The 26,345-nt window shown below is 51.2% G+C and overlaps 14 protein-coding genes across 14 annotated transcripts; 6 read left to right on the top strand and 8 right to left on the bottom strand.

Annotated features, from left to right (window-relative positions):
- Nucleotides 1-3: 3 nt before the first annotated feature.
- On the bottom strand, nucleotides 4-1,017 carry MIND_00955400 (uncharacterized protein; the record flags this gene model as incomplete). The annotated part of the gene is made up of 3 exons (XM_037366170.1): nucleotides 4-236; nucleotides 288-456; nucleotides 505-1,017. 3 exons carry the CDS (start codon nucleotides 1,015-1,017, stop codon nucleotides 4-6), a joined length of 915 nt encoding a protein of 304 aa, XP_037217582.1.
- A 535-nt stretch (nucleotides 1,018-1,552) lies between these two features.
- Nucleotides 1,553-2,841, top strand: MIND_00955300 (uncharacterized protein; the record flags this gene model as incomplete). The annotated part of the gene is made up of 8 exons (XM_037366169.1): nucleotides 1,553-1,655; nucleotides 1,705-1,763; nucleotides 1,817-1,934; nucleotides 1,984-2,001; nucleotides 2,051-2,094; nucleotides 2,138-2,213; nucleotides 2,267-2,303; nucleotides 2,355-2,841. 8 exons carry the CDS (start codon nucleotides 1,553-1,555, stop codon nucleotides 2,839-2,841), a joined length of 942 nt encoding a protein of 313 aa, XP_037217581.1.
- Nucleotides 2,842-2,897: 56 nt separating this feature from the next.
- On the bottom strand, nucleotides 2,898-5,166 carry MIND_00955200 (Amidase domain-containing protein; the record flags this gene model as incomplete). Its single annotated transcript, XM_037366168.1, has 9 exons — nucleotides 2,898-3,099; nucleotides 3,146-3,176; nucleotides 3,229-3,419; nucleotides 3,471-3,601; nucleotides 3,652-4,028; nucleotides 4,091-4,276; nucleotides 4,328-4,504; nucleotides 4,553-4,742; nucleotides 4,795-5,166. 9 exons carry the CDS (start codon nucleotides 5,164-5,166, stop codon nucleotides 2,898-2,900), a joined length of 1,857 nt encoding a protein of 618 aa, XP_037217580.1.
- Nucleotides 5,167-5,520: 354 nt separating this feature from the next.
- On the top strand, nucleotides 5,521-6,759 carry MIND_00955100 (SurE domain-containing protein; the record flags this gene model as incomplete). The annotated part of the gene is made up of 6 exons (XM_037366167.1): nucleotides 5,521-5,674; nucleotides 5,725-5,783; nucleotides 5,833-5,998; nucleotides 6,048-6,140; nucleotides 6,191-6,227; nucleotides 6,276-6,759. The coding sequence occupies 6 exons, from the start codon at nucleotides 5,521-5,523 to the stop codon at nucleotides 6,757-6,759; spliced, it is 993 nt and encodes a 330-aa protein (XP_037217579.1).
- Nucleotides 6,760-7,133: 374 nt separating this feature from the next.
- Nucleotides 7,134-8,275, top strand: MIND_00955000 (SurE domain-containing protein; the record flags this gene model as incomplete). The annotated part of the gene is made up of 5 exons (XM_037366166.1): nucleotides 7,134-7,310; nucleotides 7,358-7,523; nucleotides 7,576-7,665; nucleotides 7,716-7,752; nucleotides 7,801-8,275. 5 exons carry the CDS (start codon nucleotides 7,134-7,136, stop codon nucleotides 8,273-8,275), a joined length of 945 nt encoding a protein of 314 aa, XP_037217578.1.
- Nucleotides 8,276-9,130: 855 nt separating this feature from the next.
- MIND_00954900 (uncharacterized protein) lies at nucleotides 9,131-11,946 on the bottom strand (the record flags this gene model as incomplete). The annotated part of the gene is made up of 3 exons (XM_037366165.1): nucleotides 9,131-10,143; nucleotides 10,193-11,563; nucleotides 11,613-11,946. The coding sequence occupies 3 exons, from the start codon at nucleotides 11,944-11,946 to the stop codon at nucleotides 9,131-9,133; spliced, it is 2,718 nt and encodes a 905-aa protein (XP_037217577.1).
- A 191-nt stretch (nucleotides 11,947-12,137) lies between these two features.
- On the bottom strand, nucleotides 12,138-13,340 carry MIND_00954800 (putative acyl-dehydrogenase; the record flags this gene model as incomplete). The annotated part of the gene is made up of 1 exon (XM_037366164.1): nucleotides 12,138-13,340. One exon carries the CDS (start codon nucleotides 13,338-13,340, stop codon nucleotides 12,138-12,140), a length of 1,203 nt encoding a protein of 400 aa, XP_037217576.1.
- Nucleotides 13,341-13,642: 302 nt separating this feature from the next.
- On the bottom strand, nucleotides 13,643-15,714 carry MIND_00954700 (Carbohydrate-binding module family 5 protein; the record flags this gene model as incomplete). The annotated part of the gene is made up of 12 exons (XM_037366163.1): nucleotides 13,643-13,765; nucleotides 13,814-14,190; nucleotides 14,240-14,291; nucleotides 14,346-14,407; nucleotides 14,452-14,616; nucleotides 14,664-14,854; nucleotides 14,906-14,996; nucleotides 15,045-15,083; nucleotides 15,135-15,311; nucleotides 15,362-15,394; nucleotides 15,443-15,484; nucleotides 15,534-15,714. 12 exons carry the CDS (start codon nucleotides 15,712-15,714, stop codon nucleotides 13,643-13,645), a joined length of 1,533 nt encoding a protein of 510 aa, XP_037217575.1.
- A 1,957-nt stretch (nucleotides 15,715-17,671) lies between these two features.
- MIND_00954600 (uncharacterized protein) lies at nucleotides 17,672-18,274 on the top strand (the record flags this gene model as incomplete). Its single annotated transcript, XM_037366162.1, has 1 exon — nucleotides 17,672-18,274. The coding sequence occupies one exon, from the start codon at nucleotides 17,672-17,674 to the stop codon at nucleotides 18,272-18,274; it is 603 nt and encodes a 200-aa protein (XP_037217574.1).
- Nucleotides 18,275-18,383: 109 nt separating this feature from the next.
- Nucleotides 18,384-20,527, bottom strand: MIND_00954500 (uncharacterized protein; the record flags this gene model as incomplete). Its single annotated transcript, XM_037366161.1, has 12 exons — nucleotides 20,143-20,527; nucleotides 19,828-20,098; nucleotides 19,737-19,778; nucleotides 19,677-19,689; nucleotides 19,572-19,630; nucleotides 19,517-19,522; nucleotides 19,430-19,462; nucleotides 19,379-19,384; nucleotides 19,308-19,331; nucleotides 19,250-19,258; nucleotides 18,701-19,197; nucleotides 18,384-18,655 (listed from the first exon to the last, which is right to left on the bottom strand). The coding sequence occupies exons 1-12, from the start codon at nucleotides 20,426-20,428 to the stop codon at nucleotides 18,384-18,386; spliced, it is 1,518 nt and encodes a 505-aa protein (XP_037217573.1). The 5' UTR covers nucleotides 20,429-20,527.
- Nucleotides 20,528-20,702: 175 nt separating this feature from the next.
- MIND_00954400 (uncharacterized protein) lies at nucleotides 20,703-22,842 on the bottom strand (the record flags this gene model as incomplete). Its single annotated transcript, XM_037366160.1, has 11 exons — nucleotides 20,703-20,767; nucleotides 20,813-20,889; nucleotides 20,939-21,070; nucleotides 21,118-21,279; nucleotides 21,333-21,957; nucleotides 22,007-22,080; nucleotides 22,128-22,158; nucleotides 22,211-22,337; nucleotides 22,387-22,458; nucleotides 22,509-22,711; nucleotides 22,761-22,842. 11 exons carry the CDS (start codon nucleotides 22,840-22,842, stop codon nucleotides 20,703-20,705), a joined length of 1,650 nt encoding a protein of 549 aa, XP_037217572.1.
- Nucleotides 22,843-23,347: 505 nt separating this feature from the next.
- On the top strand, nucleotides 23,348-24,130 carry MIND_00954300 (uncharacterized protein; the record flags this gene model as incomplete). The annotated part of the gene is made up of 2 exons (XM_037366159.1): nucleotides 23,348-23,414; nucleotides 23,472-24,130. The coding sequence occupies 2 exons, from the start codon at nucleotides 23,348-23,350 to the stop codon at nucleotides 24,128-24,130; spliced, it is 726 nt and encodes a 241-aa protein (XP_037217571.1).
- Nucleotides 24,131-24,216: 86 nt separating this feature from the next.
- Nucleotides 24,217-24,827, bottom strand: MIND_00954200 (uncharacterized protein; the record flags this gene model as incomplete). Its single annotated transcript, XM_037366158.1, has 3 exons — nucleotides 24,522-24,827; nucleotides 24,370-24,473; nucleotides 24,217-24,322 (listed from the first exon to the last, which is right to left on the bottom strand). Exons 1-3 carry the CDS (start codon nucleotides 24,813-24,815, stop codon nucleotides 24,217-24,219), a joined length of 504 nt encoding a protein of 167 aa, XP_037217570.1. The 5' UTR covers nucleotides 24,816-24,827.
- Nucleotides 24,828-24,949: 122 nt separating this feature from the next.
- Nucleotides 24,950-26,239, top strand: MIND_00954100 (LigB domain-containing protein; the record flags this gene model as incomplete). Its single annotated transcript, XM_037366157.1, has 4 exons — nucleotides 24,950-25,305; nucleotides 25,352-25,610; nucleotides 25,660-25,726; nucleotides 25,776-26,239. The coding sequence occupies exons 1-4, from the start codon at nucleotides 25,130-25,132 to the stop codon at nucleotides 26,237-26,239; spliced, it is 966 nt and encodes a 321-aa protein (XP_037217569.1). The 5' UTR covers nucleotides 24,950-25,129.
- Nucleotides 26,240-26,345: the final 106 nt, after the last annotated feature.

The raw sequence follows: 26,345 nt of genomic DNA, 5'->3' as shown, positions 1-26,345 counted from the left end.
TATCTAATCAATATCGTCGTCGTCGTGGAGAACAAGCTGCGCAAGTCCTAAATCGTGGAGGCGTGTCATACGAACAAGCATGCCGAGGCCAATACTCTCAGGTGGCTGCGGTCCCTCGGGGCTTGTATTCAACAAAGTCCATACTTCCTCGTCCATCTCGTCAGCCATTGTCCCCCATGCATACTTTATGGCAGCAGGGTAGTTATACGATGCCAGAATGAAGCAAAGTGAGGAACCTGCTGACGTTTGAGTATGGCCCAGACAAGACACAGTCAATCGCAACGTACAAAGGCCGCTAATTTGCTGTTCCCTCTCCAGTTGAGGCGGGGGCGTTTTCCATGGCCGCTCGTCACTTTCATCGTCCACATGCTCTGGCAATACGTCTCCTAGTCGGTATAGACGCTGACATGCGGGACAAACACGACTTGTCGCACGACTTTTGTTGTACCATAAAGCCTGTGCCCGTTGTTACAGCGAATCTCATGCAGGAAGAAATGTACGCACCAAAGCCATCTCCTCTGTCAACACCCCGCCCTTATTGCACAGCAGAAGCAGCATTTCCCGGACCTCCTCGCTGGCAAACTCTGCCGCCAACGGGTCTTCGCTGGGCAACGCTGGCGGCTGAGCGAAGAAAGAGGGGAGGAAATGCGCCATCGAGCGGACCCGGTGGCCGTTTCCTGGGTCGTGGATAAACGGGCGTTCTGGATTAAATCTGAACGCATCGAGTTGCGCGTCCGTTTCGAATTCTGGGTCGGCAAATCTAAGCGGCGGCTCCTGAGGCTTGAAATCATACCCGTCCTCGGGCAGCTGCATGTTGTCATGTTCTTCAGCGTCGTCGAGGCTGGCGACGACGACTGTGACGTCCAGCGCACCCCCAGCCGGGTCGGGCGAAGGAGTCCGGATGTCGAGTCGCGTGCTGCTCGCTGATGACGCAGTGCTCTCAATTGAGGCACGTGGTTTCTTCCCTGAAGCTCTACGCGCCTTCTTTCCCTTGTGCGTGTTCGAAGGGCCGGGCATCGGTTGACGCGTCTTGGTTGGTTGAAAGAGAGTGTGACACAGTAACGAAACGCGTGACGTAACGTGATGGTAACACCGGTTTGTCTCCTGCTGCCAAATCACAGCCGTGATTCAAAAATGTTTAGGTGGGAAACGTTAGTGGGAATATATAAAGTTTTTTCTTGGCCCAAAAACTCATTGCAAAACATTAAATATTTTGGTCCTAAAAATCCTTTTGCCCAGCCAAGTCAACATTTTTTGGACAGAAAAACTCAAAGTTTTTTACACAATAAAAAATTAATTGCAAAACTTTATATATTCCCACTAACGTTTCCCACCTAAACATTTTTGAATCACGGCTGTGATTAATGTGGCTGGGATGATGCAGGATACCGCGATGCCCGCCCGCTCTACTCCCGACACATCCTGTGGGAATCATTTCCGCACGTCGATCTACCAGAAGCTTGAGCACACGCGTCCCCCAAACGTGCGTGATTCCCGTTATTTTTGGTCCAGTATTTATTGTTCAACAGCGGTGGATGGAGTTGCAGGGACAATGCTCTCTTTTTTACGACTGCTTACTGGAGCGCTAGCTCTCGGCGGCGCGTCTGCGCTCACAAACCCCTTCAATCGCAAGATCTTACTGACCAACGATGATGGTCCGTGCTTTCCTTTTGAGTGCTGCCTATAGTGTTTCAAATGAACAAGGATGGGCGGCATCTCACATTCGCGCATCGTATACTGCGCTAAAGGCGGCCAAATACAATGCTAGTTCAAATTGCTCACTATCTACTCTGGGCTCTGACCGCTGGTTCAAAAGGTCCTGATGTCTGCCCCCGCGGAAAATAAATCGGGTACGGGCTCTAGTATGGCGCCGCCAACGGTGCTCAACATCACCTGCGAGTTTGATACCTGCCCTATTGGTGCTCCGCCAGAAGGCGTGTAGTTCTTTGCGAACAGGGAAACCCATTACTGATGCTGTCGAAGGCTTCAATGCGTCAGATCGTGCGTACCCTGATGTGTGGCACGCCACATCAACCTCACGCTGTCTCAGCGCGATTGAACTACGTCAACTCCTTCCCTGCAACCTCAGTAGAGGTGAGGAGTGCTCATCATCATTTGTCTGTCTCATAACGAATAGTTCGGCATCCAAACCCTCTCCCCCAAATTCTTCAAGTCCAAACCTGACTTTGTGTTTGCTGGGCCCAATGTTGGAAGTCGGTATAGCTGTCGAATCGCTCCATCAGTCGTCCTGAGCCTTTATTCGCAGATAATCTTGGCCCAACTGTCCTTATTTCTGGCACTGTGTAAGCCATCTCAAACTCACCCCGAAAACCTGATTGATCAAAACATCCCAGTGGAGCTGCGACCGAAGCCGCTCTTGAAGGTGTACCTGCGATTGCCTTTTCGGGTGCCACCGGCGCACAGATCTCATACACGACTCTCGCCAACACAACGGACCCGCTCACAGTCGCATCCAACCTCTATGCCGCGCTTAGCGTCAAAGTCGTTGACACACTCCTTCTGCTCCCAGGCCCGATTCTCCCCAAAGGCATTGCCCTCAACGTCAACTACCCCTCGACCACCTCTGCTCAAAACTGCACCCAAGTGTCCGACTTCAAGTTCGTGCTAACTCGAATCAATCCGCCGGATGCGAACTCAGCTGATGTGCCGATTTGTGGGTCCACGCAACTGCCTACGGAGTCCGATGCCATCGCAACACTTGGAGCGTGTATCAACACAATAAGCGTGTTCAACGCTTCGACCAAGGCAGATGTTGACAAGGAGACCCAAACGTTTGTCCTGCTCAGACTGTTCGAGATCTTGAGCTGTCTCCCGAAGTAGGAGAAAAAAATGTAATTAATACATCGGTATCACGTGTAATGTGACGCGACGCGTTTTCACTTCCCAACGATATCTGCCAATTGAGTCTTGGGGATGGCTGCCGCGAACGCCTTCCTCTTCAGTCTAGTCTGTGTTTCCTGCTCATATGCGAAGCCGAAGCCAATGAGGTCCATTTCAGAGAATGCTGTTCCCAAGAAGGACAAGCCAAATGGCACACCCGGAGCAGGATAGACGGTCTCAGGACCAGCGCTCCCAATACTAGATCATCAGGAGGTATGAAATTACGGGGGAAAGAGCCACGCACGTTACGTTTTCAGGGAAAAACCCGAGAGGCACTGTCCATTCTCAGCACAAAAAATCGCAAGACAAGCTCAAGTTGTGACTAACCGGTTACGATAGGATAACCGACAACTGCAGCAATGACAGTAGTGAATCCAGGAGCAGGCAGTACAAGGGCGTCGAGCTTGAATTTCTTGAGCACAAAGTCGATGCCACGAGTACTGCCTAAATCATGGTCGGCTGCGAGGGCATCAAAAAAGGTTGCATTGAAGCCGGTTGTCGCTTCAGCAGCGATGAGCCTATCGTTGCATTAGTTCTGAGAAAGATAATTGAGGGCTCAAGTAACATACTGGGATTGATCTTTGAAGCCTTTCGGCTCCTCAAGGGTTGGGTTGGCGTCGTCGAACTTGATGAGATCCGCGAGACTTTCGACGCCTGATGGATTCTTCAACAGAGACTTGAACCATGCATTCAGTTGGATCTGTTATCGAATTACAATTGCTTTTGACCTGAGGGAAGCATCAAACAAACCTTGAAATCGACATTCAACACGATCGTCTCGTTGTTGCTGGTCACAAACTCCTCTGCGGACGGCAAATCTGCAGGGTCCACAACAGTTGCCCCCAGTTTCTTGATAGTAAGCAAGGCTTCTTCAAACGCGACACCGATTGAAGGGTCGTTACCGGTTATACTGTCGTTTAAAAAAACTCGACGAGGGACTCCGATTCTCTTGCCCTTTAAAGCATTCTTGTTCAGTGCCTTGGTGAAGTCTGGAACAATGGGGGGTTGGGCGAGGGTAAAGTTATCGTTGGGGTCTTTTCCTGCGATAACAGACAAGACGATGGCTGCGTCTGTCAAAGAACGGGTCATAGGACCAACAGTATCTTGGTGAGCGGATATGGGAATCACTGTCAGGTTTTTGTCAGTCGTACTAAGGAAGGTTTAATAAGTTGTTAATGTGTGCACTTGCCTCCAGCACGCGAAGTCAATCCGAGGGTAGGCTTGATACCAGCCAAATTATTATTGCTGGATGGGCAAGTAATGCTACCGTCCGTTTCCGTCCCCAATGTAACGGCGGCAAGACCGATGGAGGCCGCTATGCCTGATCCTGACGAAGACCCACAAGGATCAGCTTTGGGGAAGTAAGCATTGGTCGCTGAAATATTCGAATGAGATGATGAATAACGATGTTGATCTGTTTGCTTACCTTGACCCCCGCGTCCAGACCACCCGGAAGCAATATTACCTCGGAAGTGAGCCCATTCCGAGAGGTTAGCTTTGCCTAAGATGACTGCCCCAGCTTTACGCAGACGCTTTACAACGCCAGCGTCTTCAGGGACGATGGATTTGAGCAGACTGAAAGAGCCGGCAGTGGTGTTCATTCCTAAGCAACGATCAGCTACTTGCGCATCTATTGAAGTTGAAAGCGGACCTTCAGATGCGACAGTGGCGATGTTGTCCTTGAGTAGAATCGGTATTCCGTGTAGCTCACTCCGTTTCCCAAAGATTTTTCGCTCTTTATCAAGCGCTGCAGCTTGTTGGAGAGCAGAGGGATTAAGCTCCAAAACTGCCCGAAGCTCAGGGCCCTGGAGGTTAACCTCTTCGATGCGCGCAAAATACGCCTGAACTTGACATTAACATGGCTGCACACAAAACTAGATCCCAGTCACACACCTTGACGAGGTCCACACTGGTGAACAGTCCAGAATCGAGTCCGGCCTGAAGCTCTGGAACAGACGCCTCATATAAGTCGGGGAACGAGGGCTTTTTCGCGGTATCGGGAGCAACGGTGTCTGGCGCGTGCCCCCCAAACGCGAGTCCAACCCTGAACGGGTTTGTGGTGAGCGAAAAGCCGTGTGCTTGTGTGTCAGAGCATATCCATGTGCCAACAAGGGCAAGCGTTATGGAGGTCACTGCCCAGCGCGCCATCGAGGAGAGCCCAAAGCGATAAGCAGCCATTGTCTTTCCCATCGGCTGTATTTGAGGCAGCGGCCCTGGGATTTTTCCACTCATTTTGAGGGACGGAGGGGCTGGAGAAGCGTCCATAGATTGGAGTGAGAATAAAAAGCGCTGGTGGCGCGTGGTTGGGCGGGATGCAGACGGCCGAGCGGTGTTGGTTGGTTAGATTAGACGGATTCCATAATGGCTTATGGTTGATGGACGGAGCTGAGCGCACGGTGGGCGATTTGAAAGTGAGAAGAAATCTGAACGACGTGCTGGGAAAAAGGCTCCCCGTGACTGACCGTGACAACTTGAACCTCTTGTCTTGACGTCAGCGTTGACCTGGATGGCCTCCACAGCACCTGATACTTGCTTACACCCGATCAAATAATCTGTTCTCTTCGACGCTGTTCTCCTCTCCAGCCTAATGACCTCGTCCATGTGCGTCGAGAAGAGTAAATGCGCACGTGTGCGAGAGAAGAACGTATAAAAGCTTCGACAACCTGCAAGTTCCAGACAATGGCACGCTTGTTCCACACCGTCTTACTCGCTGCGCTCATTGGCGCTGCTGCAGCTGAAGCTGGCCAGAAACTAGTGCTGACCAATGACGATGGTACGGGAAATCGATGAATAATCGACCGACCAACTCACCTGCATATGCAGGATGGGCTGCTGCGTTTGTTCGTGCCCACGAGTCGGCACTCAACGCTGCTGGATACGATGTTTGTTCATTGACCTCTTCGTTTGCAATTTGCTCAATATTTCTTCAAGGTCGTTCTCAGTTGTCCTGCGGTAGACAAGAGTGGAACTGGCTCCTCTACCGCAACACCAACGGTGTTGACCAATCCCTGTGAATTCAATACTTGCCCCGTTGGCTCACCACCAGAGGGCTTCAACGCTTCCAACCCCAGACAAAATTATGTCAACGCTTTCCCCGGTATTGCTTCTTCCCCACTGATTCTTATTTCTTTCTGAGCCACATCCAGTTGATTCCGCCCGATTTGGCATCCAGACGCTTGCGCCGAAATTTTTCAATGGTTCCGCACCGGATCTGGTTGTTGCTGGACCCAATGTTGGGAGTATGTCCTTACTCTGGCGTCTAGTTGTTTCGTCACTTAATTGAGCACAGGCAATGCTGGCTCGACCGTACTCATTTCTGGCACTGTGTTTGTGCTACTCTGAACTGTGTCGTCATGTTCTAACCAACTCTACAGTGGTGCAGCGACGGAGGCAGTGCTGGAAGGCTTTCCTGCCATTGCCTTCTCGGGTGGATCGGGCTCCCAAGTATCGTACACGACCCTTGAGTCAGATCCAACATCGACAACAAGCAGGGCAGCGTTGCTTTACGCTGATCTGAGCATCCCCCTCGTCAATCAGCTGCTGTCGACCCCAAAACCGTTCCTCCCGGGAGGCATATTGTTAAACGTTAACTTCCCGTCGCTTACGAGCAACTGCACCGCTGCTTCTGCGTTTAAATACGTCCTGGCACGGATCAACCCAGCGTCTTCGGGCACACCACCTGATGTTTCAACCTGTGGGACCACGCGTCTACCGACGGAAAACTCCATCATCTCAAGGTCTACGGAGTGCCTTGTGAGCGTCAGCGTTATGCAGGCGAGCAACAAGGGCGACGCGACGGCCGGAAACCAGACTTTTGTTTTAGAGAAGCTTTCCCCGATACTCAGTTGTTCGAGTTGAGTAGTGGTAAAAAGACGCGAGAAGCAGAGATGTAAATTGATTGGTTGCCCCTGTTTTTTGCAGAAGCCCGGAGGCTTTGGAACCTCAACAATTATGTGGTGTTATTCTGCATCGTTGTGCTTTTGTCCTGGACAAGATCCTGGATAAAGATTCTTGTGCCTATGAAACTGGGAACACCTATGTACTGTACCTAGAATAAGCGAAGATGGGCTTGGACTGTGCTTAGGCGCATGTGGTACCATTCGGTATTGACCTCCGACCACGATGGGGGTTGTCAGGATCAACCACGAGATCACCTATGTTGCCTTGCGCGGCTACGTATAATTACCATGTCCTGTCCTCGAACGTTTGCTCTCCCCTTCCACCTTTGAATAATGCTGGGCTTCACAGTGCTCGTCTGTCTGGCTGGCGTCGCGTCCGCAGCCCCGAGTGCTAACAGTCTTGTCGAAAGAGCCCCGGCTGCCAACAAGATCGTCATTGCCAACGACGATGGGTGGGCGACCGCACAAATTCGGGCTCAGTTCAACGCCCTGACTGCTGCTGGGTATAATGTGAGCGCCGACTCTGTTCAACGCTTACAATATTAAATGTGGGGCAGACCATTCTTTCCGCGCCCGCAGAAAACCAGTCGGGCACAGGCTCGTCGTCCACGACACCGACTGTCCGCAAGGATCCTTGCGAATTCAACTCTTGCCCAGCAGGGTCGCCTGCGATTGGCTCCGACCCAAGCAACCCCAGACTGAACTATGTCAATGCCTACCCCGGTATGCGTCAGCGGCTATGAAACCCATTTTTCTTCTGACCCCCTACCCCCAGTTGATGGTGCTTTGTATGGGATCAACACGCTTGGTCCCAAAATATTCGGATCGAAGCCTGACTTGGTCGTCAGTGGGCCCAATATCGGAAGTGCGTCCTCCGTTGTCTATATTTCTCGCGACTGACATCATGATTCGTAGACAACTTCAACTTGGCGGCCTTTTTCTCTGGGACCATGTTCGTACTCGTTGTGTCTATCCTTCTCAAGTTCTTATTCTTTAATAGTGGTGCTGCGTCTGCTGCCGCCTTGGCTGGTGTTCCCGCCGTCGCCTTTTCGGCAGCCAGCGGAGGCCAAGTTTCGTTCAACATCCTCAACGACCCCACCGCGCCTGAAGCCCAGGCTGCCAAACTCTACTCTGCGCTGACCGTGAAATTCCTTGACACCCTCCTCGCCTCGTCCGGCCCGATCCTCCCGGCGGGCACCGCTATTAGCGTCAACTACCCCGCGCTCTCTAACGCCTGCAACAGCGTCGACTCGTTCAAGTTCGTGCTGACCCGCCTCTACTGGAACCCCCTCCGGACAGACGTGACCACGTGCGGGTCGTCTCATCTCCCTGACGAGATGACCGTCGTGAACAACAACGGCCGCTGCCAGATCTCCGTCAGCGCCATCAACCCCAGCACCAAACTCGACGCGTCGGCCGAGGCGCAGGCTGCAGTTCTCAAGCGGTTGAGCCCGATACTTACGTGTGCGGCCTAACAAACCACTCATTTACAAAACCATTCGTTATTCTACCTGGATGTTCTATTTCCTTGTAGGCAATATACCGTACCGCCCAGGGTGGTGATTAACCGCACGAACGTTCAACTGCCCAACTGAACGTAATTTTAAGCATACAGGTCCTCATTCCGTACAGTTCTCGGTCATGCACAGCGGTATACACGGCGTCCTCAGACCGTTTGTAGCCGCTGCGCTATTTCGGTTTCCAGATTCATTGATTTGTCTACTATGGTAAAAGCTATAAAGACTCGGACTGGGAGGCCCAGAGTACAACCCAGTCAGTCTTCACAAACACCACATTGACATGAAGCCCGCGTTTCTCATCGCCCTCGTTGCCGCCATGGTCCTGCAGACCTCCGCATACTTCATCACCTTCTGCCCCGACGCAGAGTCAGGCCAAGGAGCACAGACGGCATGCACGGCCTACATGAACGAGCCTACTGCCGCTTGCCGTGAGTTGCCGCCTCGTCCATCGAGACTGCCGTGTTTTGATTTTTTGCGCTAGAAAATCTCCCATCCGCTATCGCGGGCAAAGCGAGCTCATTGTCGCAGTCGGGAGTGTCCTGCACCTATTTCGCGTAAGCACTGCTCGTGATTTCGAGGAATTCCAAGTAACGCCGTCTTAGCGGGGCTGGCTGTCAAGGAGATGCATTCAGCAGCAGCACCAAAGCCATTTTCAACCTCGGGAGTAATGGGTTCAACGATAAGATCGTCTCTTTCAAGTGTGATTAGAAGACACGAGCTAGTTTTATTTTACATGTGTTGTTACATACATTCCAAACAGAATATCACGCAAGCAGCTTCAAAACCTTGGCCTCCAAGTCCGCGACACTCTCAGACACACCCAAATCCTGCAATGCGCCCTGGACATACTCCTCTGCCTTCTCGTACATCCCCTCCCCACGAATCCCGTTCCACCCCCGCGCCTAGTTTGTTCGCGAGGAAGGCCATGGCTAGCAACGTCGCGATAACTGCATCAGAGGAGTTGGGCGGCAACACTGCACGAACAGCATCAACGTCCTTTGCCGGTGCGAGTTTGACGACTTTAAGCACGTCGAGTGAGAAGCAACCATCAAACGCCTGCAAGCGGGCGAGTGCTTCCAACGGATCAGAAGGTGTAGGGGGTCGAGCAACTGTTTCTTCTTCTGCGGCCGCCCTTGCGACTTTCCTGCGCATGAAAGAGGGAGCAGCTGACCGCGATGAAACGGTTGACCGATCTGCAGTAAGAACCAGGCTTGAAACACTTGAGTAGTTGTACGATGAGAGATCCGGGGCAGCAGCGGAGCGTGAGCTGGCTTGCGGAGATGGTGCTGCCGGAGCGGCCATCATCACTGGGGGAGCGGCCATCATCGGCCGGGGCGGAGCAGCTCCAAACATTGCCCCTGCAGGAGGTGGAGGCATAGCCGCAGAGCGTTGAACCATGCCACCTGTGGCCATTTTTGACATGCGCAAAGGACCTCCCCCTCCCCTTTTGACACTGCCGCTTTCTTTCTCGCTTTGCTCAACTGGCACAAAGACAGGCATTTTCTTGGCCGGATCGCTCTCATCGACAGCGACAAACGACGTGTGTGTCGAGACGATCGAATACGTCTTGCCGAGTCGGACAATCAAGGCCTTGACAGTGCGCGCCAACAAATCCGAGTCGTTTGAATCCTTGAGGGTCTTAGCAACACCATGTCGACCGTCTTCGAGATCTTGAATGATCTTGCGAGCAGCGAGAGCGTGGACTGCTGGAGGAGCCTCGGGTAGGTTTTGGAGTTGGCTAACGGTGACAGATACGGGGAGCTCAATTTCGGCGTCATCGACAGTTTTTCCGCGAAGTATAACGGTCTTCGGTGTGTGTTTGTCTGATAAACGGATTAGAAAAGCGAAGACCTTTACTGGGAGAACACATACCTTGTAGAATCGCATAGACATTGAGACGCACGTTGGGGAAGAGGTTCTGTATCTTGAATGGTGCCTGCTGAACATATGCTGGTGGAGGAAGGCTGACAGGAGGAGGCGGCGGCGCAGGAGCAGACTCCGCAGTGATGGGATCATCAATGCTGTCATCGAAAATATTGAGCTTCGCCTTGGGTTTAGGCTTTTCACCAGACTCTTCTTCGACCATCTCGAACCCGTCGTCGTCTTTGGACTCCACAACTGCCGATTCGATCACTTCAGGCTGTCCCCAGTCGACGGTGATGTCCGATATCGGCGGCGATTTGGCTGCTTTGAGCATTCGGGATATTTTACCGGTAAAGTTGCTCTCCTGTTCGCCGACAAGCATGCACGTCCCATTCCCAATCCGTGCGATACCCTCACACATGGCAGTCGAGACCCCGTCTCCAATGCCGAGAACTGAGATACGAATATACGCATTTTTTGGTGCGCTTTCGACAGCGCTTTTGCACTCAGCTAGCACTCCTTCTAAATCCCAAGCTTCACCGTCCGTTAACATCAACACGCTTAACGGGCGGTCCGTTTTGCGATCGCGGAAACACTTGGCCAGCGCGCTACGAATCTCTGTCCCACCGAAATCCGCGCTCATCGAATCGACATGCTGTGTCGCCTGTTCGAGAGTCTCTTGGTTGTAGGGTTTGCTGCCTTCTGTCCAGAGGGAGCTACAATGAGACCCGAAGGACATGATTTGGAAGAGCGAGTCTTTGTGCGGGATCGCGCGAAGCATGACGACCATCGCTTTTTTGGCGGCCTCTATACGGCTTCCACCCATTGAACCACTGCGGTCCACCAGGAGGACGAATTCTTGACGGGAGACATCGGGGAGTTTGAAGCGCGGGACAAGAGTCAGCGCCATTGCGACAGTATTGTCTGTGGGATGCAACTCGGCAACACAACGAGGGGCATCAAGACCAGCTGATTTTACCGTAAGCACGAAGTCCTTGTCCAGCATCGACTCTGACGACAGCGAGATGCGGGCATAGTTCGAGAACGGCAATTCGTTGAAGTTGGGGAGCTTTGGATCGGGACCCAGTTCCGTCGAAACAGTGTGGGAAGGAGAGCCAATCTTAGCGATCGGCGCTTGAGCTTCGACATTCAATGCCACAGTCAGGAACGGTGGAGGGGAGGATTTGGCCTTGAGGAAGAAGTTGCGGAAGGAGAAGGTACGAGGGGAAGTAGGGGCATGACCATAACGAGCACCGATGTGGACTGGGAGATGGAATCGAATCGAATCGCTCTCTTCGTCTTCAGCAAGCTCTGTCGCGTAAATGAGCTCAATCTGGACCTGCTCGTTTGATGCAATATTGCCAACCGACACCTGAAATACTAGAAACGAATTAGAGGGCTACTAGACAAGAATCTGAGCTTGACATACCATCTGGAGTCTGCTGCTCCAAGAGAGATGCCTGATGTCCAGCTGCGACGGCAGTTTGGTAAGTCTCCCGAGCCTCTTGCTTCTCCTTGACAATTCCAACAACCCGAGTTCCATCTTGTTTGATCATAACAAAGCTGCAGACTGCTGCTCGAGAGGGAATGGGGAAGGTGTATGACGCCTCAATAGGCACATTGGCGTCATTGGCGTAGGTCTGAGTGAGCTTTACTTGGGCAGCAAGCTCTTTAATGGATGCCTCGGCCTGGACATTGAGGAGAGGAAGAGAGACGAAGCGATATTCCTGGGCGTAGTAGAGGCCAAAAATGCCAGAGTACATGATGGATGGATGAGGAGTCTAAACATGCAGCTGACTTTATATAGTGTCGAGAATGCACAGCAGTGGCTCCTGTCGACGAAGTCATCGAGTTAGCAGTAATTCATTTCAGGGACCGTCATCGAGTCAGGAAAGAGAGTAATAAAAGTCACGCTCACTGCGCTTGTCAATGACCTAATATCTACACCAGCTACTCAGTAACTGCGTGGCAGCTCCAACACCTTCTCTGAAATGTAATTCAGGATCATCTCCCTTGAGACCGGAGCGATTCTGGGGACCAGACTTTCCCTAAACCATCGCTCAACGTCATATTCTGCTGCATAACCCATGCCTCCATGCGTCAACACTGCCCTTTCTGCTGCGGTGAATGCTGCCTCGGCCGCCATGTATTTGGCTGCGTTACATGCCACACCCAACGAGTGCGCCGAAATCGATTTGTCTTTCTTGCTGGCGTCGAAGAGGCGGGCTGCATGGTATGTGGCAAATTTTGCGCCTTCTAACTTCATCCACGCGTCGGCGAGTGGGTGGGAAATGCCTTGATTCATCCCAATCGGCCGCTGGAAAACGACTCGCTCTTTTGCGTACTCTGCTGCCCGTTTGAGCGCTGCATATCCAAGCCCAAGCGCCTCTCCCGCCAGTAAACACCGTTCGGCATTCATCCCATGCAGAATAATCTTGAAGCCCTTGCTCTCCTCTCCTACCAAGGAATCGGCCGGTATCTCGTAGTTGTCAAAGAACACCTCGTTTGCATCTACCGCCCTCCCGCCCATCTTCTTGATTTTGCGCATGTCAAGTCCAGGCCTTTCGCGGTCCAAGTCGATGCAGAACAGCGAAAGACCTTCACTGGGTTTCTTCACTTGGTCGACGGGCGTAGTCCGGGCAAGCAGCATCATCTTCTTCGCGACCTGGGCACAGGTTATCCAAATCTTCTGGCCCGTAACCCGATATACGTCCCCATCCTTGCGCGCAAAAGTCTTTAAGCTCAGGGTGTCCAGTCCGGCATTCGGCTCAGTTACACCGAAGCACACCCGCCACTCTCCACTGATGACTTTGGGGAGGACCGTCTCCGTCTGGCTCTCGTTGCCGAAGCGTGCCAATGGCTGAGTCGCATAAACGTTGGCATGCACCGACTGCGCGCCAGCCATCCCGGCCCCGCTTTCCGAAATTGTCTGCATCATCATTGTGGCCTCGGAAATCCCCAGTCCACTGCCACCAAGGTGTTCGGGCAGCGCTATCCCAAGCCAGCCCGCCTTTGCCAGAGCAGCATGAAACTCCTTCGGGTCGGTCTGCGCCTGGTCGTGCTCTTGCCAATATGTGTTGGGGAAATCGGAGCAGACTTGCGCGACGGCAGAGCGGACATCAAGTTGAGTTTCGGTAAATCCGGTGATGTCCATCATTCGGCGAGAGGTTGTAGTCGAGAACCTCGCCCGCTGTAGGGGAAAGCGCGCTGTTCTGAGCAGAGCAAAAGCCATCGGACGCTTCGGAGTTAGCTGCAAGAGAGAAATGCTGATGTCAGCAGTACGTAGTTCAGGGGAAGAACATCCCGGTTATCCTTGAAATCTAAGTAATCTAATCTTACACCGAATCTAATCTAATCGCCACTCGATGATTTGCGTCAAAAATTCATTGCACGAGGCCATCAGGCCAAACCCGTTAGAGGAATACAACTCATAAAGATACATTTCAATTCATCACACGCTTAGCAAGCGCCCTTGTCGACCCAAACCCCAACAGCGCCGCCAGGGGTATCGCCTTGAGTCCACCACGACGCGGTCCACAGGTGGTTGTTATATACGGCAGACTGTCCACCAACAAAGACGGCCTAGCCTCAATTAGTACATGCGTGATGGTGGGCGCAATGATGACTCACCGATGCGGACCAAGCCGGGACATTAGCACATTGTCCAGTTCCTCCGCCTCCTCCGCCTCCACCACCACCTCCGCCACCAGTTGACTGACCCATGTTGTTCTTAATATTATCCCATGTCGAGGAAGGATAGTTAATATGGTTTGGCGTCGAGTCAAGACCGCCGAGTACAGACGCTGTGGTGCCGACGAGCGAATCCGCACCGGTCTTGTCGGCCGAAAGTTCCCAGAAGAAGTTTCCGCCGAGGCCCTGGGAGTTGACATATTGCGCCTTGAGACGAGCGATGTTGGGAGTGTCGTATGTAACAAACTCCCTCTTGGCGGAGTCGTACGAGTAGGAGGTGACATCAGTAGTGTTTTCGAACACTTGAGCACCGGCGACTGAAGGAAATATTTGGTCTTGTGATCAAGTGCAGTACGATTGACGTACTTGGAAGAGCATTGTAATTGTAAACTCCTGCCTCATAAGTACCAGGACCGATCTGGTTGGTGAGATCAATGGCTATGTCGCAAGAGCAAGAATGAGAAGCACATACGCCGTTGTAAGGTTGCCCAAGTCCAGCCGTTTGCTCGAAAGCACGTCCATAGATGGGAATTCCTGCGTGAATTAGAGGACATTTCCACAAATGACATGCCACGAACCCATCAAGAGCTTGCTTTTTGTCGCACCAGCACTGACAAAGTGTTTGACGGCGGCATCTGTGGAGACGCCCGTGCGTGCGCCGCCATACAGATTGGCTTGATTGTCGGTGTAAGTCAGCCAAGATCCCGCGTAGTCGTAAGCCATAATGTTCCAGTAATCGAGGGCTGCATCGAAATCAGTGATACGAACAGATAGACTAGAAAAACTGTACCTGAGTTCATCTGTGGAACGACGAGGTTCGCGTAGTTTTCTGCACCCGCAGAGACAGCGACGGTCAGCTGGTATGGCGTAGTATCGCCCTTTCGCGAGGCAAGCGCATCAAAGGCGGTCCGCAGGGACGTGTAGAGATCAGCAAAACCTTTTCCGAGGGCGGCATTGGAGGGATATTCAAAGTCCAGATCGCTAAAGAGAATGTCAATATCTTGTGGGAATGATATGTGTGAACAGACGCACATGCCATCGAACCCATAATTCTCAATCATAGAAACAGCACTGTTGACGAAATTTGTTCGAGCAGCGGCGTTGGTAACGAAGTTGAAGTGGCCTCGAAGATGGTCAGTGAAATGTCGACTATATGATTGACCCCACGCACCTGCTTGGGAATAAGTCCATCCTCCAACCGAGAGAAGCACTTTCGTGACTTATTAGCATATGAAGAGGCACCAGGTTGACAATATCGAACCTTTGAGGTTGCGGTTCTTTAGTTTAAGCAAGTACATCTGCTTGAGGGCGCCGTAGAGATTGTTGCCCACATCATTCCAGCTATCCGTCGGGAAATGCAGCTGCGTGTCGGCGTATGGATCGGTCAGGGAAATCGTTCCACTGCTAGCATCGCAATCCGCAAAAGCATAGAGGATGTCTTGAGAGTCGTTACAAATGACACGAGAAACGGCAAAACCAAGAGCGTACGACTGAGTTTGGACACATCGATGTTTTGAGGGTCTATAGCAGATGTTAGCCCAGAGAGAAGATGAATGAGGGGCAAGTTACAGAACAGGCGAGGGCTGTAAACACCCCAATTGACGAAGTAAGCTAATAAGAAAGATGAGTCAAGGTCAGTCAAGCAGGTTTTGCAACGAACCCATGTTAACTTTGCCCGTAGCTCGTTTATGGACATGATTCACGATGGGATTCTTCTCTAGAGGGAAGACGTGTTTCGGCGCTGTAACATTGGCAGGGCGAGCCATGATTTGTGTAGCATCGGCACTGCGTAAGACGGCAAAAGCGGTCAAAAGCGCTAAGATGCGCTTTAACATGGCCATTGGAGGGGAAGACGCGAGGCGGCGTTAGGGGGGAGGGAGCCAGGGAAAAATCTTTCATCGGTTGACCTTTTGAGCGTTACGGGTGAGCCAGGGTTGATCCAGGTGAGCCAGAGCGTTTGTGTTGGGCCGCGTGGACGTAATCTCCAGAAGTCCGCTAGCAGCACAGAATATTGCTATCGCAGAGGTCATGGACACCTCGCCAAGGTCAGAAGGAAGACGACCACGCTCCAGAAGACCAAAAAATAGAGAACTTGATAGATTGTCGGTATGCCGGATGGAAAAAGGAAACAAACAAGTACCGACGATTCCATTTCGAGCCTTATCGGGTGACTTTCGGTCTCGTCGACATGGATTCGGGCCGTGTTTGATGCCTCCGTTGCCTGATATAGCATGGAGTGTACACGAGGGGCAACAAAGAGGAGCGTCATGAGTACTCGACGAAGTTGATCAGTTGCCAGACGAGCTGAGACGTTGCAGAGACAGTTGCGATTCAAGATGATGGGGGAAGCAGCTCAACACCATCAGGTGATGTCACAGCTCACAACTTGGCACACTCATCCTACGTCTATGACGCCTTCGTCTTTGGCCATGCGTGAAGATCCTCCCCAAAGATACAGCTAAGCACTGCTGAGCAGCGGTCTACAACCAGTTAGAGTTGCGATGAGTACCATCATGTGACTTCTCTGATACCGGAGCACCGTTTGCTCGGACACACGCGTCTTTTGCACCAAATGGGATCCATTTTCGATGCAGAGTATCGTTCCCTCACTACGAAAATGTTAGCCCCGGCCTCCACGCCCACAGTCATACCGTAATTCTCCTCAAGCCCCACCCAGTTCAAAGTTCTCATCCGGGTCTTGATTCCAAACCGTCGCTCCCGAGCTTGCTGTCCATATGTATCAGCTTCATGAGTATCGGCGATAAACCCCTATCCATACCTCATCCCTAGAACCGGATGCTAATAATTTGCTTCCTTTAGACCCTAATTCCACAGTTTCAAAATTCAAATTGGAGCAAAATCTCATCCAAGCAGTTACGCATTCAAGTTTAAACATAGAAACTTTCCAGCACTGTTTGTGTACTTCGTCATGCCCAGCTTGTTTTCTTCGTCGTTTATTTTAAACGCTCGTCCTGTCTGACCATCTAGATTCTAGAACGTGACTTGGGATTCCCCTATGCGGGCGGGACCCATCAAGATTTATCCGACTCCTTATAAGTGCACAGGCTGGCACCGCCAGCGTTATTTCTCTCTTTCTCTCTCCCGACTGCTCCCAAGCAATAATGTCAGTAGCTTCAACGTCCTCCGACTGCAATCATATTTGCATGCACTGTCGGCAACCTTCCATTCCTTCAACCCCCTTGTCCCGCGTCTCAACAACAACATCTACCTCAACAAGCTCTTTGTCTGTTTCTGGTATGCGATTTCTAACTTGTTCTATCCTGAAGCTTGACAAGTCACACTCAGAGTCAACTCGTCCAAATATTCGATATGGAGGACGAGGTGGTGCGGGGTCTATGATTCGTCCATCCAACTCCATGCCGGCCTCACCCAAGAATCCATCTCGCAGCGAGGCCGGGCTAGGGCAAAATATCACGCGTCCTCTCCAACTCCTCGTCAGGTTTTGCTCGTCCTCGTAGATTTCAATGTGGTTCCTGACTTTTACTCTAGATGCCCCGGGTAAAGTGAGATATGGTGGACGAGGTGGTGCGGGCTCTCGTGCTCGTATTCTTCCAGAAAAGTCTTCGGAGAAGAAAGTCCAGGTATTGAGGATATTCCGCTAATCTCTCTTCACCGCTCAATCAAGTTAAATAGACATCATCGTTGTGGTCCCGAAAGAGCGCACCAAACCTTCGAAATGAGCCTTCTGCATCAAAGAAGGTTCAGGTCCAGGAGCCTCCCCCAAGTCTAATACCCCCACGCCAGAGTTCTTTGGCTATACGCCGTGGAACCAATCCTATGCCGATTACTATCATACAACCTCCTTCTTTTGTGCCTCCCACAGTCAGCACTCCCCCCACACCAGCTTCTGATATATCTACCACGCCGAGCGAGGCAGAGCTGCCTCGAATGCCTCGCACTCCCTACTTCTACTTTGACGACGCTTTTGATGAACCCAGTCTCAATGAGTCCAGCCATCCTTCTCCCACTTCTCCCCCCACCTCAATCTCACGTTCATTCCGGCGCATCGCTTCTCGAACGCAGGGTCTCTTATTCAAAGACTTGACTGGAAAACCTACCCCTATGCCCCCACCTGCTGAGACCCAAACACGCCCGATTCCGATGAGCAAATCGCTGCCGCCACCCTCCGATTCTTCTTCCGATTCTTCAGAGTGGCCTGATCACGACCAGCCGGAGTTGCCACCTGACACGGATTCCACATCAGATTCGGAAACAACTCCTATCCACGTCGACTTGCCCTCACTGAACCAACCCCAACGGGTCGGTTCTCAAGCCACTTTGCATGCTGTCCCTCGCCAAAGCGCTCGCTTCTCTGCTGGAGGGAGATGGAACCGCGCTGATGTGCGCGAAGTCATCATGGAGCTTCGACTGTTGAAATGACCAGTTACTACTACCAGCTTCTTTAATACATTCATGCCTGTAGGTCCCCGAAGAAGATATGCAATGCAGGATGACAGTACACACATCAATAAATATGGTTTCCCTATAATTATTGCCTGGTCTCGGCATGTTCATAGGGTGGCGGTAGGTAATTGGCGACATGAGCTTCTAAGGTCGCTAACCGCTCCTCAAGGTAACGCTCCCGAGCAGAGGTGTAGGTTGACGGCGAGGTCAGGGACAGTATTGTACTTCGATCGCCACCGTCTATTTCGAAAGCAGTTGTGGGTCGGTGCTTATCCGAAGAAAAGTAATCGGACTGTGCCATCTGAGATGGCTGTCGGGTAACGCTTGCGTTGGCCTCAGCACGTCCAGTATATCCTTCTGCGGAAAATTGAGGACAAGAACAAGTCAACGCAAGGTACTGACCCATCGCTAGCTTCTCGGGAGGGTATTGAGTTGACGCGTTTGCAGGGTCGGCAAACGCAGGAGGGAGGTCATGTCCCGAAGAAGACGCAGTCGTGGACGTTCCAGCACGAAGGGGTCGGAGGTCTCCTTGCAGGACATTGGTGTGAATACTGCTCATTTGAGCAGTTGATGTGAGTGTTGGAGTGGCGGCGAACGCGCTGCCTGCTGATGGTCGGTCGTCTACGAACGGTTGCAACGTGTAATTTCCAGCACGAATGCGACGCATATTAGGTTCAGGCAGTGCCAGTGGAGGAAGTCCAGCCGCAGCTCGTTCCGCATCGACTTGCGCACGCATTCGTTGTCTTCGGCGACGGCACAAGAGAAGGAAAAGGATAGCGAGCACGATGCAGACCAAGACGGCAATGATGGCTCCAATAATGGTCCCGACATTGCTACGATTAGATGAAGCAGCGGATTGCGGTTCTGGCGCTGATGTGTTCAGTGCGTTTGAATTGGTACTGTCATGCGATGTCAGTGATGAACAGTATATAGTCGATTGCGTTGACGGACTCTGAGACTCTGAAATGAGGCCTCAGCAGGGTAAATTTTCAGGAATAAGGATGCATACGAGGAAGCGCTTGGCGCGGTCAAACTAGGAGAAAAAGTCAGCGATATTCCGGGGAACAATCCAAGACAGACAGAGATCTTGAGAAAATCAGAGATTGTTTTGATTGAAAAACGGACACTCACTTGGTATCAGAGGGATTCGTGGATTTGATGGCTCTATAAGATCGTACCTTTAGCGGAGGAAGACGACTTATCCTTGTACAAACTTACAAAGCTCTAATAGAGCAGTGAGCGTCCAGCTCTTTTCCAAGTGAATGGGACTCACGAGGGGGAAGATGACAATAAACCGGATGAGGTTTTGCTGTCCGAAGATGGAGTGTTGTGCTGCGAAACGGGTCGGTCACAAATCAAACTTTAAGAGTGCATGGACAGACGATTGAGACCTAAAGAACATTGAATGACAATTCATTGCTTTTTCATGGTGACGTACTTGGATGGATTTACGGATGTGTTGACTTCTGAGGTCGGAGGTCTTGGTCGTTTTATTATTGTTTTAAAAGTCCAAATGAAGCAAAACTTACTTGGGAATGACGTCGACGGACCCACTTGTTACAATTGCATAGTCAAACAAAGCGGCCTGAACGCCAACGCCAGTGCTGGGATTGATCTCAAAGTCCCATGTTACGGTGTGGGTTGAGCTTGGGTCAAGCCCCGTTGCCGAAAAGAATAGTGCATTGTAGGCAAATGACTGGGATCCGGTGTAATGGTGGGTAGACCGCTGATTGCCCAGGGTGAAGACGATATTTGGCTGAGTTTTGACCTGATCAATGCCGTAGATATAGACCGCAGAGCCTAAAATTTATTGGACAGTTTCAGGGCCAGTTTATTTTCTTTACCGGTGAACGTGAAACTGCCTCCCGTCCGCTGGCTTGCACCGTCCCTGTAATTTCCATCATGCCATGATTGTTGGAAGGTCTGGCTGGCGTCTGGTTTCGAGGCGCAGAAGTTACAAGGGTTTGAAGCCGAGGTTGCAGTCCAAGAGCCGGTGAATGTGAATTGGGAACTTGTGTCGTCAATGGTGGAGTTGGTGAGTGCACCATTCACAGATGGCACAACAGCAAGGAGTAGCGGCAGCAAGAATGAAAGAGAGAGTATGTCGATGAAAGAGCGTAAGTGGCCCATGGGGCCAGCGTGGTGGTGGTCAACCTGAAGCCAGAGTGGTTCGCGTATCAAAGGCAAACTGATCAGATCACTCGTAACCAATTTGCAACCAATAAATTCTTGGACGGCTTCGTTTATGCCCCTGCATCGAGTCCAGAGCGATGTCAAACCTAGCTTAGTCGAGTCCAAACGCCCACAGTAAAGTGACATACAGTTTCTGCCAGGTGGCTGTGCCTTCCAATCGACAAGACGTGGAAAGCGAAGCTTCAAGTACACATAATTTACATGTCTGAGTTTACAGTTGGTGTAATGTATTGCTGTTGACGCTGGTAACGCAGAGCGGCATATTATCCTCCGGTTCTGGCCAAGGTGAACAAGGAAGAAGCTAAGAAAACAAATTCTCACTCATGGTGATAGCGGCTGCGGGATGCGCAACTTGGTTTGGGTACGCAGGAGTGAATTCGAAGTTGGATATCAGAGCACTAGCCATGAATCTTCAATGGTCCTTTTAATATGAGCTTCAGAACGTACACCAAAACCGCTTTCATTTCGTTGATTGCCATCGTTTTTCCGATGCACCCATGAGGACCGGCGATAAAAGAAAACTGCGAGAAGGCTGAGTTGTATGCTTTAGGTAGATTAAGCCAGCGTTCTGGGCGGAATCTAGTCGAACTCAGCATACACAAATCAATATGTGGGAATGAACAAACTCTTCAGCATCTTCGCCCCAAACGGGCTTCCAAGTATTGATGACTCGGATAGGTATGTTGATTATGGTGCCTTTGGGGACTAAGACGCCGTCGAGATAGTTGGTTTCCTGTGCAACGCGGAGGGTTAGAGGTACAGGCGGAAGTACCCGCAAACTCTCATTCCTACAACATACCAATCAGAACATCTTATGTTGGACTCCCAAACAAGGACTGACACAACGCAGTCCAGCCAAGTAAGAGTCTTTAGAGTCCGATAATCCGGGCGCTGGTTGGTAGTGTAGATCGGCGTAACTTCCTCCCGTAGCCTCCGCTGACTTGTCAGGTCATTCGCCAATAGCCAGAGGGTCCACGATAGCCCACTTGCAGTTGTTTCGTGTCCAGCGGCAAGAAATGTCAAGACCTGATCAACCATTGCCCTATCCGACATTGTATCTGAAGCCCCTGAGTCCATCTCCGCTTTCCGTGAGCGTACAAGCAAGCTCATAATATCCTTCTTGGTAGTCGTATCATCTGGAGAGACAGATAAATCAGCCATCTTCTCCTGTAGCATTCGAGCAGAGATTCTGCGGATGTGATGCATAGAATCGACAAGTTGTTCGAGTTTGGAGATGACAGGGAGTTTACCGAGAATATGACGATGCTCATAGATCCAGTCGGAGTTTGCTATTCGAGCAGCGCCAGGGATCGTCATGATGGCGACGAGTTTGGCAATGTTAGGTCCTGACTGCAGTTCGAGAAGCTTCTCGAAGGCTACGGCGAGCTCGTTATTAGGATCGTTCAGACAGTCGGTTTTGTAGCCGAATGCAGTATCACAGATGATGTCCAAGGTTACTTTGCCCACTTGAAATGGTGAGCTATCACCCTCGTAGCTAGGAGCACACACACATACTCCATTCATATATCGGAAAGACTTGTTGCCCGGAAGGTGACTGTTCCGACCTTTCCTTGAGAATTTTGACAAGACTGAAAAGACATTAGCCACGAATCTGGAATGTTGTCCGAACCTGCACCTTTCGATTGGCTCGTAATACATATCCGTTTCTAATGTACACATCAGAATCGGGATAATGGGACTTGTGCAGAACCAGATTACGAGCAGTGAGGTTCTGGATAGAGAAAGCGGGGTTCATAGTTTTGCGCAGTTGTTTGTGTTCGTCGCCAGTCAGTGTCAGGAGGCCATAGCCAGCGACCAGACCAAGAATATCACGCATGAATTGAGGCTATGGAGCGTTTCAATAAAATGGAGTCGCGAAAAACGCATCAGCTTACGCGAGGGTATTCAAGCCAGTCGCGAACAGATATCTGCTGCAGCGCTTCCGGAGAAATGACGATGATGCGTTCCTTGCAAAGGATTAGTCTAACCGACTCCAAGTTATAACAGCTCAAATAACCTTGCCAAACAGCCCCATCATCCTCACGAGGGGTCCATGTTCCTTCGTCCACTCACGCATCGGCATACAGACCTCATTCCTTACAATAGTAAGATAGTTTCCGATGAGTGGGTTCCCAAGCGGTGGACCAGGAACATTGCGAAGTGGCGAAAAGAAACGGGGATATAAGACAACGCGATAGACCATAAGGTAGACCGTATAGCCTAATTGTACTTAGTCGAGATATGGAATGATGAAGACGAAGGCTCCAACCTCCAACAACCCACGCAACGTAGTTAAACGGCAGAGACGCCTTCAAATCGAAGGTGAAAGACCCGGATATTGTAGGGGACATGGTGGGAAGCTACAAGAGACACCGGTACTGGTGGGGCTTGCAGACCGGTTGCAGAACGCAGTCATTCAGCTGATCAACAACTTGAAAAACAATGTCAAAGTTCCGTCCTATGATGTGGAATGAAGTGACTAGACCAATGTTGAATCACCGACCTCATAAGTACCAGATGCGTTCAGAGCCAAGGTCTCGTTTGTTCACAAATCCAAGTTGGTGGACGGATAATGGTGGGAGTGGCTGACACATCACGATGATGTTGTAATATTGAACCTTATTGAACGTAGATTCGCTTCATGAAGGGACTCGGACTGGGATCGTAATTTTATCGCAGCTACAGTAAAATATGCAAAAAATATGGCCCACCAAGTCCAACCTGTAGGTGAATAAAGTTCCATTTTCACTGATCAAATCAGGAAAGGCCTCATGTGATGCGCGCGTCATTCGCTGGAAGGTTGTTTCTACTCCAAACGTGCATGGATCAACGCCACCTTTGACATTGCCCAAGACCATGCCAGCCACAATCTCCAAGTCCCTCCTACCTCGAGACACCCCTCGTATTGGCGGCAGTACAGGCGGTGCGCAAACTTCAAAGCAAAGCGTTATCGAGCAACTAACCTCCTAAAAAATTAAAGGCTTCATCGGGCTGGTTGTTGGCCTTAGCGTGATCATCGTCGTTTCTTGCATTGCGATATTTTGGCTGCTGCGACACCACGAGCCGAGCGAACGCGATAGGGCTGTCAGACGGGAGCGAAGAGAGACAACTGAACGTGCCTTTGGTCTGCCAAAAGTGACCGCTGGAGGTTCGACAAGAAGGGAGGCAAATGCGAGTGCTACTAGTGCCTGGACATCACTTTCTCAGATGTTCAAGAGCCATAATGGCCACGGTTGGATCCAGGCGTCTGGTGACGCGTGGGAGGCAGACGAAGCAGAACGCGAAATGGGCCTCCAACAGCGTCGATATGAAGACGCCCCATTCAAACCACCAGTGGTCGACCCATACAACGAACATGCTGTGGCCCCACCCCCCACCAGCCGAGCAAGCTCGATGCTGAGCTATCCCCTTTCTGACCGAGACTACGACCCAGAAATACGCTGGACACCCCGATTTACTGCCTCGCATTCCACCTTCTCCGATATGAACACTATTCCACGAAGCGCGTCCCCAGAGTCTGACCATACCGTGCTCCAACAACAACAACCCATGCCCCAAGGACAAGGACAGAATCGTCATATGTCTGCAGACTCCATACGGACTTTTGAAGGTGGAACCAAGTTTGTCGAAGGACTTTAATCTTTGCTTTGCTTATTGCATATCTTTTGACTACATTGTTGTATTGTTTACGAGACTTGGCCGTTGCTTGCTGCTACCTTGCAGACTCACAAGGCATTGCTGACTTGCTGGTGGGGCATGATAATCGGGAAAGGCTTCGACGCCCAGGTATGGAACAACTGGACAATTCGCGGTTCGGGGGACTTGGTGATTCTAAGGAGATTGTGAAATGTTGCTTCAAACAAGTTCAAAGAACTGACTTTGCGCTGAAGACAATGATAATGCGTGTCTTGGCAGGTGCAGCCCGTATCCGCCACGGATGGGTGTGAATGACTGTGGCCGTCCCTGCAACAATGCTCCCAGCCTGCTCGACTGAGTTCCATGACGTCATGTGTAGCCTGCAAAATCGCACCTCTGGGTTTTCCTGATCCAAAGGGGTTTCGACGCAGTCTTCGTTATTGCATTGGACTTCGTCTCTCGTCGTTAATGCGCGGCCTTGGTTCAGAAAATCGGCAAAAGCAGCCTGCTCAACGCGTTTGTGATTGAGATAGATTTCCGCCTCTGGTGCGAAAGTTGTGCCCAGAAGTGAACTGAGTTGTGTAGCGCGGTCAACATGTTCAGTTGCTTTCCCTGTAGGCTCGGGCTCGGGAGCTGCGTATAGCTCTGACAAACGCGTCGTAGTCCAGTTCACGAGAGAGTCACCCATCGTAAGATGTAAGACGAAGTTTGCGGGGGGAAACTGATCGGAATGTGTGGCTAAAATTGGCTAATCCAGGGATTGATTTGATTCTTCTGCTAAATACGGCCAGATTTAGCAGAAGCTGATTAAACTGGCGTCATTTCTGCTTATGCCACCATCTGCTTAAAAGTAGGTGGTTCGTCCACGACTCCCAGTACAACCTGGCGCGACGCGTTTACGTCTTTATTTTGCTTTCTGCTTTATCAGCCATACTTCTCTCAAGGACTTTGCGCAGCACAGTGACCCAACTCCTTCCAAATCGTCGCGTCTCCATTCATAATATGTCTAACTCGACGATCGAGACCGACGTTTCTACTCTCCAGGCTCGCTGGCGCGCGGATCTGGCCGCCCTTCCATCCACGCCAGACAATATTCCTTCGTTCTTCTTTGGTCATGGCTCCCCCATGCTCGTCAGCAAACCCTCGTTCATGCCAAGGGTCGGGGAAAAAGTCATGCAGTGCGTATAGTTTCCTGTTGTTATTTTATCCTGATTGATAAATTAGATGGGGCGGTCCTAATGGCCCGCTGGCCACGTTCCTTCGTGATTTTGGTCCTGCGTTGCTTGAAAAGTACAACCCAAAGGCCATCGTCGTGTTCAGTGCCCATTGGGAGACGGACAACGTGCGCCTCGTCACAGACTACGCCGCAGAGAACCCACTCTTGATGGATTATTACAATTTTCCACCAGAGATGTACAGGCTCCAGTTCAAGTCGCACGGAGACAGTGTGGTGTCGAAACGGGTCGTCGAACTGTTCAAGGAGGTGTGTTGTCACGTCTACCATCTCAGGTCATCACTGGAACATCTCATAGGCAGGCCTCAAGGCCCGTCTTACCCCCAAGACAGAACCTCGCGGAGACGATGGACGAGGGTATCCTGGTAGAAGAATGGCATCCGTTTTGATGCCTGTTTCCTGACTAAGTTACAGGCCCCGGTCTTGACCATGGTGTTTTCATCCCATTTTCAATTATGTTCGGCGAAGAACTGAAGTCTGTCCCGGTGATCCAAGCTTCTATTGACAGCAGCCTGTCTCCAGAAGACAATATTGCTATTGGCCGTGCCATGAGGCAGCTGCGAAGGGAAAGCATCCTGTTGCTGTCTGGCGGGCTCACCTTGCATAACCTCCGCGACTTTCAGTCCATGTCGCCGTTCACCGCCAAAGATCTGCACAAGGATTTTGACAAGGCTATTATTAACGCCGTCAATGTGGCTGATAGCAAGGAGCGGAAGAAGGAGTTGATTGGATTGACCACACACACCGGATTTAGAGCTGCCCATCCACGAGAAGAGCATTTCGTGCCTATATATGTTGCACTCGGAGCCGGAGAAGAGGACGGAGATGCGAAGCTCATCGGCGATATATTCGGGGCCAAGACCGTCGCGTTCTTCTAAACCGAAGTTTGAACTAGTTTGAACATGTGTGATAATCAGGTGACCGTTTCTCGGTCTGTCGGTGGAGTAAAATCCATGAAATTGCAACAGTTACAGCGATACAAAC

The sequence above is a fragment of the Mycena indigotica genome (genome assembly GCF_014461135.1).
Source record: "Mycena indigotica strain 171206Taipei chromosome Unknown Mind.scaff0008, whole genome shotgun sequence".
Taxonomy (NCBI): domain Eukaryota; kingdom Fungi; phylum Basidiomycota; class Agaricomycetes; order Agaricales; family Mycenaceae; genus Mycena; species Mycena indigotica.
The sequence above is the reverse complement of the archived record's forward strand: the minus strand, read 5'-3'. Positions and strand labels throughout refer to the sequence as shown.